General features: G+C 42.6%; 1 protein-coding gene across 1 annotated transcript; it reads left to right on the top strand.

Moving 5' to 3' along the window:
• The first annotated feature begins 11996 nt into the window (after positions 1-11996).
• On the top strand, positions 11997-12743 carry LOC145976316 (uncharacterized). Its single transcript, XM_083107381.1, has 2 exons — positions 11997-12403; positions 12539-12743. The coding sequence occupies exons 1-2, from the start codon at positions 11997-11999 to the stop codon at positions 12741-12743; spliced, it is 612 nt and encodes a 203-aa protein (XP_082963507.1).
• The last annotated feature ends 298 nt before the right edge of the window (positions 12744-13041 follow it).

The following is a 13041-nucleotide window of genomic DNA, read 5'->3' as shown; positions in this document are numbered from 1 at the left end:
ATTCCTAATCTATTTGCTAGTGGCACATTTTCGAGTAATTCATCAAGCCGATGAAGAAGAAAATTTGAATAATAATTTGCCGTAACATTTCCTTCTATAAATTCGGGGCCGATTATATGATTCCCTATAATTCCAAGCCACACATTTACTGTCCATCTGTCCTGGATGTTTGTTTCTTTAATACAGTGTGGATTGTGCTCTGCATAATGATGCTCATTATGTCTGTTTATGCATCCATCATTTCCAAAAATTGCCTCGTCGGACCAAAGAATGTTTTTTAGAAATAAATTATTTTCGGCATCATTAAAATCCACCTACACAAAATGAGTAATTTAGTATGAAATGAATGAAACGACAATAACAGACTGAGTCTGTGAGTGCAACAAAAGAACAGAAAGTGGATTTTTAAACAAACTTACCTGTTCAATAAGCCATTCACAAAAATTTAAACGTCGTTGCATATCACGCGGTGTAAGCCTCTGTGTTGTATGACGTTTAAATGGATGCATACCCAAAGAATATTTAATAATTTTATGGACTGTTATATGATTCATGTTTAAATCTGTGGCAATTGCTCTTGTGCTTGTATGAGGATTTGTCATAAGAGCTTGCCGCACAGCATTAACTGCCTCTTGTTCCCTCTGCGGAACATGGATGGGTCTAGTAGATTTGTAGAATGCTCCATTTGTTTTTAACCTCTCACAAAGACTGTGAAAAAAACCACGGTTCGGATGTCGTCTATCCAGAAATCTTTGAGCGTAAAGTGTAGCCGCTTGCATTTGATTCTTTTGACACTCGCCATAAATAAGGATCATGTCCGTTAATTCTTCATATGAGTAATTTCTTTCGATCTCCATCTTAATTTCTCAGCTATGATTTTCACGTTATTCAACTTTTCTTAAATAAAAAACGATTGGATCAAAAGAAAGCGACTGAAGACAAACATGTGTCGTCAAATTATAAAGAATCATATCATTCGAATTTTTACAGGGAAATGTGAATTCACATTATTAATTCAGTAATAATAAGTAAGACTCGTTAAAATTTAAAATTAGAAAACACAGAAACAGGCAAATACGAGTCAGTAATAATCGGTATAAAGTAAACAATATCTGAAAGTTTCTTTATTACAAAGTCACAAGATAGAAAACAAAAAAATTATTTCAGAAGTTGAAAGTTCGAACGTTGTGAAAATCATAGCTGAGAAATTAAGATGGAATTATAGGGAATCATATAATCGGCCCCGAATTTATAGAAGGAAATGTTACAGCAAATTATTATTCAAATTTTCTTCTTCATCGACTTGGTGAATTACTCGAAAATGTGCCACTAGCAAATAGATTAGGAATGATGTTCCAACAGGATGGACATCCCGCCCGATGATTCGGAGAGTAAGGAAAAATTTTATGCAGAGGATTGTTTAGAAGAGAATGGCGGTTACATTGAGCATATATTGTAATCATTAAAAAATAGTTTTTTGTTTAAATTCATTATATTTTATCTGTGTTATTATATTTCAATTGTGTCATTTTATGTTATTAATGTTATTTAAGTTATTTATGTTATTAAATATTACAATTACACTATATCAATGTTAAAAGCTGATTTCACTTTCCTCATTCCCTACGGATTTGCATTCAAGGTATCAATCAAGGAATTTTTTCACTTTTCACGAAAAAAAATTACATGATCCTCTGATTTTATTATTTTTCAATTATGCGAGGTCGGTAAAAGAAGACCGATCGTCAGATAGGCAACCCGACTTACCAATCTGTATGTTGCGGAAGCACCCTGTACACGTGTTTCAAATTGGTACAGTCCTGTTTAAACATGATCAGCAGGTTCGCGTTGTCGCGTATAAGATGTTTTGGTTTCTCGCGTACGTCTGACAGAGATAGAAGCAGTCGACGTTCGAGTGACGACCCATTGCAAAGTACTCTCTTATCGTATCTTGCTTGTCGCACGCCACGTCATCGAAGACGAAAATCGAGTTTGGACGTGCCTCGCTCGGTGGAATGACGTCACTGTTATTGGAGAACGTAAAGTAGTCAATTTCGTCGATCGGCGTCAACAAATTCTCCAGATATCGATATTTCGGCTGTTGCAGCGACTTCGAGTACACGTACACGTTCTCGAAACGTACACCGTGCGGACTTTCCAGTAGACTTATCAGAACGTTGGTTCTACCACAATTCGAGGGGCCGCAAACGATCGCGCGTATAGTAATCGGTAGCATCCTACCGTGTCTGCGCATCTCCGCGTTGTCCCCCATTGATCGTAATCTGTCATCGCAATTCGTCACGCGTATCGTTAAAGGTTGTCGTACGAACCGCATGTTTTCTCTTTCGAATCAATTTTGCGAATGATCACGAGGGGGAGACCTATTTATAGAGGTGTCTCGACTCGAAACCGCTCAGTATCAAAAATGTTTCTCCTTCTGTCGGATGAAAGAGACATTTTCCGGCTTACCGCCGAACAACTGCAGTATATCCCAAAGATTGTTTTACTGCAAAATTTTGGTGATTACGTGGAACGATTGTGGGACAAGCTTCCAGAATATATAAAGGTTGATTCGGAGGTTCAACAATATCGTTCGTGCATGCGACATTACAATCAGCCGTGGCAGCGAACGCACATCGACGGTCCGCCACCGTTAGTAAAAGATTGCTACGAATGTCAGCGAGAATTGTGAGAGGTAGCGGTCTCTTAAATCGTGCGATAAACGCGCTTCCGATCGAATTCCATATTCCCGGCTATCAGTTTTGCGGTCCAGACACGCGGTTGCAGAAGCGATTAGCCAGAGGCGATCGAGGTATCAATCCATTGGACGCGGCGTGTCGTGAACACGATATAGCATACTCTCGGAGCAACGATCTCACCGAGAGACACGCGGCGGATAGGATACTCGCAGAGAAAGCGCGAAATCGCATCGGTGTGGGAGATTCGACTCTCCGTGAGAGAGCCGCCGCCACAGCTGTCTGGGCAGCGATGAAAGCCAAGACGAAGCTCGGTATGGGTTTGAAGAGGACGAAGACGAAGACGAAGGAAAAAACTGCGAAGAAACGGATATTTCCGGTAGCGAAACGCGGCGGCGTGTTGCCGATTCTACCAATGTTGGGTGCGCTCGGATCCCTGATCGGTGGAGCGGCGGGTGTAGCGAAGGCGGTGAACGACGGAAAAGCCACGCAACGTCACTGGCAAGAGATGCTACATCACAATCGCGCCATGGAAGGTCGCGGATTATATCTCGCTCCTTACAAATACGGACGAGGAGTCTCAACGAGAAGAAAAAAAAAAACGTCAATGAGACGCTAAAAATGCCGCAGGGCGCAACTACCAACGTACAATTGTTACAACTGGCAAAACGTGTGCGCATTCCATATTTTAGAGGTGTTTTCATGCGCAACTCTTTACCGATCGGTGGTATATATCATAACGAGAGCGGCATCGTAAATTTGGATAGCGTCGAAGGACCGGGTACTCATTGGGTAGCGTACGCAAAGAGGGAAGATCGTGTCGTATATTTCGACAGTTTCGGCAATCTTCGACCACCGAATGAATTGGTGCAATATTTCGGACGAAACGTAACGAAGATACAGTACAATCACACACCTGTTCAATCTTACGAACAGAACATCTGCGGACAATTGTGCTTGCAGTTTCTTCGAACGGTCGATGCGTGCGAATTTAAAGACTGATATTGCGCTATTTAATTCAGTATTCGTTAAACAGTTTTGCCGACATGTCTATGACATTCACGTTGACTGGGAAGAGTAGCGTTCTCGCGGCAAACTTCTTTCCCGCCGTAGATTTGGGCGACGATGCATACGAGCTCGGTCTAACGGATTTTGAGACTTATCACACGATAACGAATGTGAATTCCTCGAATAATAAATTTTACTTTGGCAAAGACGACGCGGAAATTACGATTCCCGAGAGATCCTACGAGTTGCAAGATATACATGCATTTTTGAAACATGCAATTTCACGGAAACATCGCGATAAGAAACACATTGACGATGGTGACTATGAAGATGGAGAATATCCGATAGTGCTCCGCGCTAATTACAATACGATGAGGAGCGAGATCAAATGCGCATACAGAATAAACTTTAGCAAGCCCAACAACATTGAATCGCTGCTAGGATTCTCGAACCGTATTCTCGAGCCGCGAAAATGGTACGAATCGAACATGCCGATTAACATTATCAACGTGAATATTATCCGCGTAGAGTATAACGTGACCGCGGGCGCGTACAACAACGGCAATCTCGTTCATACGATACATGAATTTTCACCGAGGGTGCCACCGGGAGATAAGATATCGGAAACGCCGGCGCAGATCATTTACCTGCCGATCATCGCGCGGAGCATTACGGATTTAACGTTACGCGTTGTCGATCAGAACGGACGATTGCTCGATTTTCGAGGAGAAGAGATCACCGTAAGATTGCACGTACGACGGCTACGGCGATAACATACGTATGCGACGTATGAGATGCTCGTGTTGAACGGATCGAAAGACGTGAGAGATAACGCAGTCTTTACGAGGCCAGCGACAACAACAACAACGTCGACGTTCGCTAATATCCAATCATCCAAGAAAAAGAAACTCAGCGCATCGAACGTTGCGTTTTTACAATCTTTGGGATTCGCGGTACGAAACAGCTGAACGATGACCGACATTCTCAACATCGGTGACGCGCCAATCTTCGACGATCGTATCGTCAAGATCGAGACTCACACGTACAACCCGTTCGCCAATACAACGTTCGGATACAGTGACGAGATAAGAATACCCATACAACAACAGGATCTATATACGTTGCCGTATGAGAGTTTCCTATACATCGAGGGAGAACTAACGAAAAACAGACCACCAGCTGACGGAGGAGGTGATGTGGCACTGGGAAATAATTGCGTCGCATTCATGTTCGATGGGATTCGATACGAACTCGATGGCGTTGAGATTGATCGCAATAGAAACGTAGGAATAACTACTACGCTCAAAAACTATTTAACGGTATCATCCGATAGAAGCGTGATTATGAGGAACGCCGGCTGGGATGCGTCGACCAATGCGAATGGACACTTCAATTTTTGCGTACCGCTCTACATGTTATTGGGATTTTGCGAGGATTACAAACGCGTGATTAACGCTTGTCACGAATTGATATTAATACGATTGCGCAACGACAACAATTGTCTGCTTGGAGATTCGACGCTGGAGCCTGCGATCAACATATTCAAGATACAATGGCGAATGCCACACGTGCTGTTGAGCGAGATCGAAAAACTGTCGATGCTGCGTGCTCTGGAAAGCGGACGATATCTCAGCATGGGTTTTCGCTCGTGGGATCTGTACGGGTATCCGCTATTGCAGCGTACAACCAAGCATTCGTGGGCCATTAAGACCGCGACTCAATTGGAGAAACCACGCTACGTTGTCTTCGCTCTGCAAACAGGCCGGAAGAATGTTATGTCTGAGGATACGAGTCGATTCGACGACTGCAAATTGATCAACGTGAAACTCTATCTGAACTCGGAATGTTATCCGTACGACGATATGAACCTGGATTTCGATAAAAACAGATGGTCCATTCTGTACGACACGTACACGCGCTTCTGCAAGAATTATTACGGATACGAGTGTCTCGAGCCGAGTCTCACCGTCTCGATGTTTCTACGTAACGGTCCGTTCGTGATTATCGATTGTTCTCGACAAAACGAATCGGTCAAGAGCGCAACCGTGGATGTGAGATTGGAATTCGAGTGTAAGGAGAACGTGCCGACGAATACCACTGCGTACTGTCTCATCATACACGATCGCGTGATCCAGTACAATCCGTTGACCAACGTTGTACGCAAAATCACCTAAGTGTTCACGACACAAGAGAGAGGGGAAGAGGAGCAGGATATAAATAAAAGTGTTGCGAGGCGTTGGTTTTAGAGTGTTATCATTCCTCTCGACGAGAGATCTCGTCATGTCCGTACCAACGTTTGTGGATTTACAAGGGTTTATTGTCGGGAGAAATTTTGTCGTGAAGGAAGCTGCGGTTCTGAGAAAGGGATATGTTCTCTCGCATTACTTTTTCGCAAGTCCCGTACCGTGGAGCGTGCTTACAAAATCTGAGCGATGTCAAGTCTCATGGGTGATTAGAAATCATCACGGATTACAATGGGAAGACGGAAACGTTCCGTATAGCTTGGCTCAGCGTGTAATTACAACAGCTGTCGTTGGTACGATACACGAAGAAGAAGAAGAAGAAGAAGAAGAAGAAGAATCGTCTGTCGTGTACGTTAAAGGACTTGAAAAGCGAAAATGGCTGACCGATATACTAGACGATGCGGGAAACGGCTATATTATTGAAACCTTGGATGCAGATTACGAAGATATTGATTCTCTAAATAAATTAGATATTACCAATAGTATGCGATGTGGAAAACATGTTAAGAATTGCGCATTACAAAATATATTCAAAATATTTAACTGGTGGTCGCAACGCCAGAAAGAATTGCAAGAAAAATAAAATATGTAAACAATAATATGTGTTATCTCTTATTTCCCCACCCTAATCCTTTCCTTGCGTTTCTAAGAATTCTTTTGTCCGAGCGCCGTCTCCCCCTTCTCCTAAATTTCAAAGCGTTAGAAGCATTGATCCCCCACCACATTATACTTTTTGAAGATGAGCGTCACGTATACTCGGTTAATTCCTGTACGATCAGTGTCGCGTTAACTGTTCGTGGTTCACTGTTCATAACCCCCAGAGAAATGTACTACGTTGAAAGGAGCAGCAGCAGCGGCGGCGGCATCGGAAGACGCGTGAATAATTACGTGCCGAGTCGTGATAAACCTCCATCGTTTGAGAACAAATGTGACGAGTAAGTTTCGTTTAACTTCTTTCTATTTTTCTATTTTTACAAATTTTATTATTATTACTATTATTTAATTTTAATTTTTCCCGTAGCATTTCATTGGAGCGCCGTGCGGTTCGTATACTAGGTAGACGATACGCATTGACAGCAACGGAATTCAAATTTCTCGAAATTGGTATCAACGTGGGTCCGCCGAGTTACGTGGAGATTGCCGTAGGAGATCATCGGGGAAAGGAACTGATATTATCTCTCGAAACGTGGAAGGGACTTTACGAGCAACGTCGCAATATTCTAAATCTCCTTCGGAACGGCTCTCAAGACATCTACAGTTTTATAAGTGTTGGACCGCTAACAGTGCGTGTTCGTATGATTAACGACGTCAAACTCATAAGTCTTGAATCTTCAGATGTACGCATGATGATGATCGAATCGACGTTACACCGTATGTTTGATCTCGATCAATGCAGAAATGTAACTTTTGCTCGATTGGATAAAATTATCGAAACAGTTGATGTCAAATTTACGCAATTCTCCAATATCGCGTCCACTGTAACGGATCCGAAAGAAGTATCGAATGTAACGCGAATGTACGCGCTAGCGACACCTTCAACAAGCATCAACTCGTCGATTGCGAGCTGGCAGCTTTAGTTTTTAGTTCACATAGTACGTAAAAATATGTATAAAAAGAAGAATAAAGAGATTAGATAAGTCTAAATCATGTAATTTCTTCGCACGTATTCCCACCCGCCCAATCCTCTTCAAAGAAATACCGCTGTTTATATTGTTTATAAATTCGCGCGACGAGTAATTCAATGAGAGAGAGATAAGGATACGTCCAACGGAATAAATCTAGAATTACTTATATTGGGGGGGGAGGGGGGGTACCGCGAGAGCTGTTACTTATATTGGTGGTAAAGGGAGTGAGGGAGTGGGGGATGTACCGGGGAGAGCTATTTTGTTTGCGAAAACATGTCCCGACGCGTTAGGGTATGTAATACAATATTGCTATTGCTTGGTAAACCACTACTGTTTATATTGTTTATCAACCGGGTAATATAATATTACTTATACTTGCGATAACCGGGTAATATAATATTACTTATATTTGCGATAAAACATCCAATACCGCTGTTTATATTGTTTATCAACCGGGTATGTAATATAATATTACTTATACTTGCGATAAAACATCCAACACCCGCCCCGCAGCCCCCGCGCCACCGAAATCCCCTCCGTCCCGCGTGACGTCATTAATCCCCCTCACGCCTCACCCCGCGCGTGACGTCACTCCCCGCACGTGACGTCACCCCTCCCCCGCGTGACGTCACCCCCCGCGCGTGACGTCACTCCCCCGCGCGTGCCGTCCCCACCGCACCGCGGTTCCCCTCGCCCCTCACCCCCCCTGAGATCCCTGCGTTAAAACCGGCCCTATATCACTACTTATAGAAATTCAATTATGAGCTCATTAGCGTTAGTGCTCGCGAAAGTCGCCGATGCCTATCCTCGCGCGAATACGCTTACTCGCGGTTGCGCGCGCCGTGTATCGGCTAATCAGTGGTGCTTTCCGCTCGCACGCGTAACAGAGAACGCTAACGCGAGCACGCGGCCGCCGCGGATGGGGCCCCCGTGAATAAGCTTATTTTCTTCTTACATTCCTGCAAATAATATTCGAGGAGCATGCGCATTTTTTACTTAGGTTATTGTTGTTAAATATCATCGTTTACTTTTTTATTTATGAGACTGTTCCTAAACACGAAATCGATTATTTTGTGTAATGGACGTGCGCTGGAAACATCCTTGGACGTCGATCGTCTACGGTCCTACGGGATGCGGGAAAACAATTTTCGTGAAAACATTTCTTCGACATTTATCCCGCATGTCCGATGTCCGATTCGAGAGAATTTTATTTTATTACGCCGAGTGGCAAGATGCGTATCACTGCTTACATTGCGACACGGGTGAGAGAGAAGAAGAAGAGAAAAAAAGCGAGAGCAAATATAGTGATAATACTTTAGTAAAAACGAGGAAAAATATAATCGAATTTCACGAAGGGTTACCGCGCCCGGAAGATTATTCTAACGATCCGCTTTCTCCAAAATTGGTGATAATCGACGATCTTATGAGGGAATCATCTTCGTGCGACGCTATCGTGGATCTATTTACCAAAGGAAGTCATCATAAGAATCTCAGCGTTATACTTATTTCGCAAAATCTTTTCCATCAGGGGCGTGGGCAGCGCGACATATCTCTCAACGCGAATTATATAGTAATTTTCAAAAATCCGCGCGATCGCGCGCAAATTAGTCATTTAGCACGCCAGATATATCCCGACGATCCAAAATTTATGGAAGAAGCGTACTACGATGCTACCTCGAAGCCGCATGGATATTTATTACTCGATTTGAAACAATCTACTCCAGACGAATACCGATTTCGCACGTGTATCTTTCCGGAGGATACTCTACATTACGTCTACATACCACGTAAATCAGTCATTAGAGGCGGAAGCGTATAAAAGAACGGTATTCGCACCCGCGAGTTGTAGTTGTACGATTACGGCGCAATGGTGAAAAAAGCAGACCCTAACAAAACATCATCGACGGCGACAGCGAAGAATTTACCGAATAGCGCAATAAAGACTGCAAAACGCTGTATCGGAGAGAGGAACCTGTGTCTCTTAAAAACTCTGTGCTATTTGAAAAAAAATCAAAGAGTGGCGTTCTTACGCGATGTTGACAATAAATTTGTAAAGTGTATTCAGGAGTGTATTTTCAATACGCTCGAAGGTAACGTGCCGCTCGAATCTAGCGAAAAAAAGCGCTTGTCCAAGCATAAAACGACTTTACGGCGCATCGCGGCAAAGCGGGGTAATTTGAAGACTAAAAGAAAACTATTGGTACAACGCGGAGGATTTTTACCCTATATTATCGGTCCTATACTCGGTGCTTTATTATCACGGATTATCGGCGAGTGAAAAAAAAGATACAATTCTTTATATCCTTTGTGAGGAAAAAATAATAATATTTGGAAAAGTATTAAAAATGGAAAAGGTTAAAAAAATTTTAATTTCTACGGAAAATCTCGAAAAAATGCAACGAATGCAGCAGCAACAAAATCAACAGTCGGAAAATGTTAATAATACGGAAAGTGATAATAATAAATCTGTACGGACACCGGGAACCCCTTTATCGCGACTCGATGCGGAGATGTGTCGTATTTTCAATCTCTCGACTCCCACCGATGAGGGTGAAAGATGGAAAATGTATAAAGAAGTACTTCAACGTTATCTTTACTTTGTTCGGGATGCAAAAAAGCGTTTTCGCAAAGATTCGCGTGGGGCTTTAAAAGACGACGCCGATGATAAAACTGAGCAGGACGAGGACATGTACTTGGAAGATGACGATACCGCTGAATTTACGCATACTTTAATTAGTAGCGTTGGAGATGGAGGTGACGCTAATAGTTTCGGGAAAAAACGCGATCAATCGGCGGAAATGATTAAAAATATAATCGAAAGTGTGCCGAAAACTTATCGCTACAAAGCTCACACGCTATTGAAATATTTACTCGATGCCCCGTCGTCAAAGATCGGTTGGGATAGACAAGGACTCGTAACTATAAACGGTGCGGTTGTAACAGGTTCGAATATTAGCGATCTCATAAATGACGCGATACGCGAGAGAAAAACAGTAAAAGCAATCGGAAGAGTTCAGTTTGCGCGATTACTGCATGACATAAACACACCTTCCAGTCTCATAGGAAATCGTAGTTTTTTACACGCGGGCAAAATAGCTCGACGTATTAAAAGCAGCGAATTAGCAACTGTTACTTCCACTCCGAAAACTCGTCGTTCACGCAGCAGGTTAAACGAGACAGTTGTATCCGAAGGAGATACGGTATTTATATCTGCCGATGAGGATGAGGATGAGGCCGATAAAACATTAGCAAGTAAGGACGAGAATTCCCCGACGAAGAAAGCAAGAGATTTATTCGATTGGAGCAAATTCTAATAAGATGGAACTCGAAAAATTATATTACGATCCTTCGCACTACGCGGGTTATTCAGCGACGGTCAATTTATCACGAGCGGCTAAGCCGAATTTCTCGCGTAACGAGGTTGTCGACTGGCTTAAATCGCAAGACGCGTACACACTGCATCGTCCAGTACGACGAAAATTTCCGCGTTTACATTATAACGTGACAAATATCGATGATTTATGGGAGGCGGATTTAATCGATCTTCGTAATCTTAAGAGTTATAATGACGGATATTCCTATCTACTGGTGGTTATCGATGTACTTAGCAAATTTGCTTGGGTAGAACCTTTGCGCGATAAAACTTCGGCGTGCGTGATAAAGGCCTTTCAGAACATATTCTCGAGAAACAAAAAACGTTTATCCGCATACCTACAAACCGACAAAGGTAAAGAATTTATCGCCAGTGCTGTACAAAAATTTTTAAAAGAAAAAAGCATCTGTTTTCGTGTAGCTCGTAATCCTGATATTAAAGCAGCTATAGTCGAGCGTTTCAATAGAACACTTAAGGAGAGGATGTGGCGTTATTTTACGCATAAAAATACTCGTCGTTATATCGATATTTTGCAGGATATTGTTCGCGCTTACAATCATACTCGTCATTCTAGCATTAAAATGCAACCCGCGGCCGTTACGTTGGAAAATGCGCGTATCGCGCGGGAAAATATGAATCTACGTTGGAATATCAATGATGATGATGATGCTGAAGGGAGAAAAAATCGCGGACGCAAACAAAAGTGTAAATACAAAGCGGGCGAACTCGTACGCATCAGTAGAGCAAAAACAGCGTTTGAGAAAGGATACGAGGCTGGTTGGAACGAAGAAATATTTCGAATTCATCGCGTTCTCGAATGGAGAAGACCTCCTGTATACGAACTAAGTGATTTACAGGGCGAGGTTATAGACGGGATTTTTTACGAGCAAGAATTAACACATGTTATTAAAGACTTGCGAGAGGGAGAATTTATCGTAGACCGTGTGATAAAAACCAAGGGACGAGGTAACAATAAACAATTACTAGTTAGTTGGCAGGGATATCCTTCTAAATTCGATTCTTGGATACCAGCCTCGAGTTTAATATCAAAATGAGAGGGGAAGAATTTTACATAATCCTCCCGAGCAATAGTAGCATGCGATACTTTCCGGAAAATAAAACAACGTGTTTCATCACCGAATTACCTCAACGTATAGACTTAAGCGGTCGTTGGGAAGTAGCGCTCACGGAGATCCAGTTTCCGTGTAGCTTTTTACATATACGCCTTGGAGAAGGTACATTACAATTCCTCAATGTTAGAAGGAAGAACGAAGAGATAATTCCTGTAGACGATGCCGAAGTACCGCCAGGCGTTTATTCAAATATACGCGATATTATAGAAACGATGAATTACGCGTCCAAATTGGTAAACTCGCATATCGTTTGGGAATTAAAAGCCGGAGGTAGAGTTGTTGTGAAACTTTCTTGCATAGAAGAGAAATGCGACATGGTCCATACGTATATTTTTCCGACAAACTTTGTCGAATACTCGGTTTTGATATAGACGGTAAAAAACGTTCACGCTTACTTTTCCCGTCATTTCTTTTTGCACTCGAGGATGCTACCGAGCATATAAGCCGACAAACCAGCTAGCTTGTTGCGAGGCATTCCCGACAAACTTTTCGTCTACTGTGACATTTGCGAGCCTTATATCACGGGTGATGTACAATCGCCCCTTCTTCGAATAGTCGCGCTCAACGCTCGAAATAATTATTCGTTTGCATCTAGCCAGATAAGCCATTTTTCGCCCGCACAATACATCGCTTTGCGTCAAACATGTTTCGAACAATCGAAATAGATATAAGAGATCAACTGGGGGGAGGTATACCATTCGAATTCGGAACGTTGACTGTGACTTTGCACTTTAGATGTAACGATTAGATATTATAAAATACACGGAATCTGCGAAAAAGAAAAAGTGCATTTGACCGTTCATTATTATTATTATGAATGGACTATTACTCGGTATATGGCGACGAATTACAGAACGGAGGCGGCGGCGGCGGAATCCCGCGAGTTTTCGTCGGATCGCCCTATCAGCGCGGTCACGGAATCGGTAGTTTTTTCGGAGGATTATTCAGACGCGTACTACCATA

The sequence above is a fragment of the Camponotus vicinus genome, unplaced genomic scaffold (genome assembly GCF_025532165.1).
Source record: "Camponotus vicinus isolate PSW18456_S1 unplaced genomic scaffold, iyCamVici1.0 SCAF_8, whole genome shotgun sequence".
NCBI classification, from domain to species: Eukaryota; Metazoa; Arthropoda; class Insecta; order Hymenoptera; family Formicidae; genus Camponotus; species Camponotus vicinus.
Note: the sequence above shows the minus strand (reverse complement) of the source record. Positions and strands in the feature narration are given on the sequence as shown.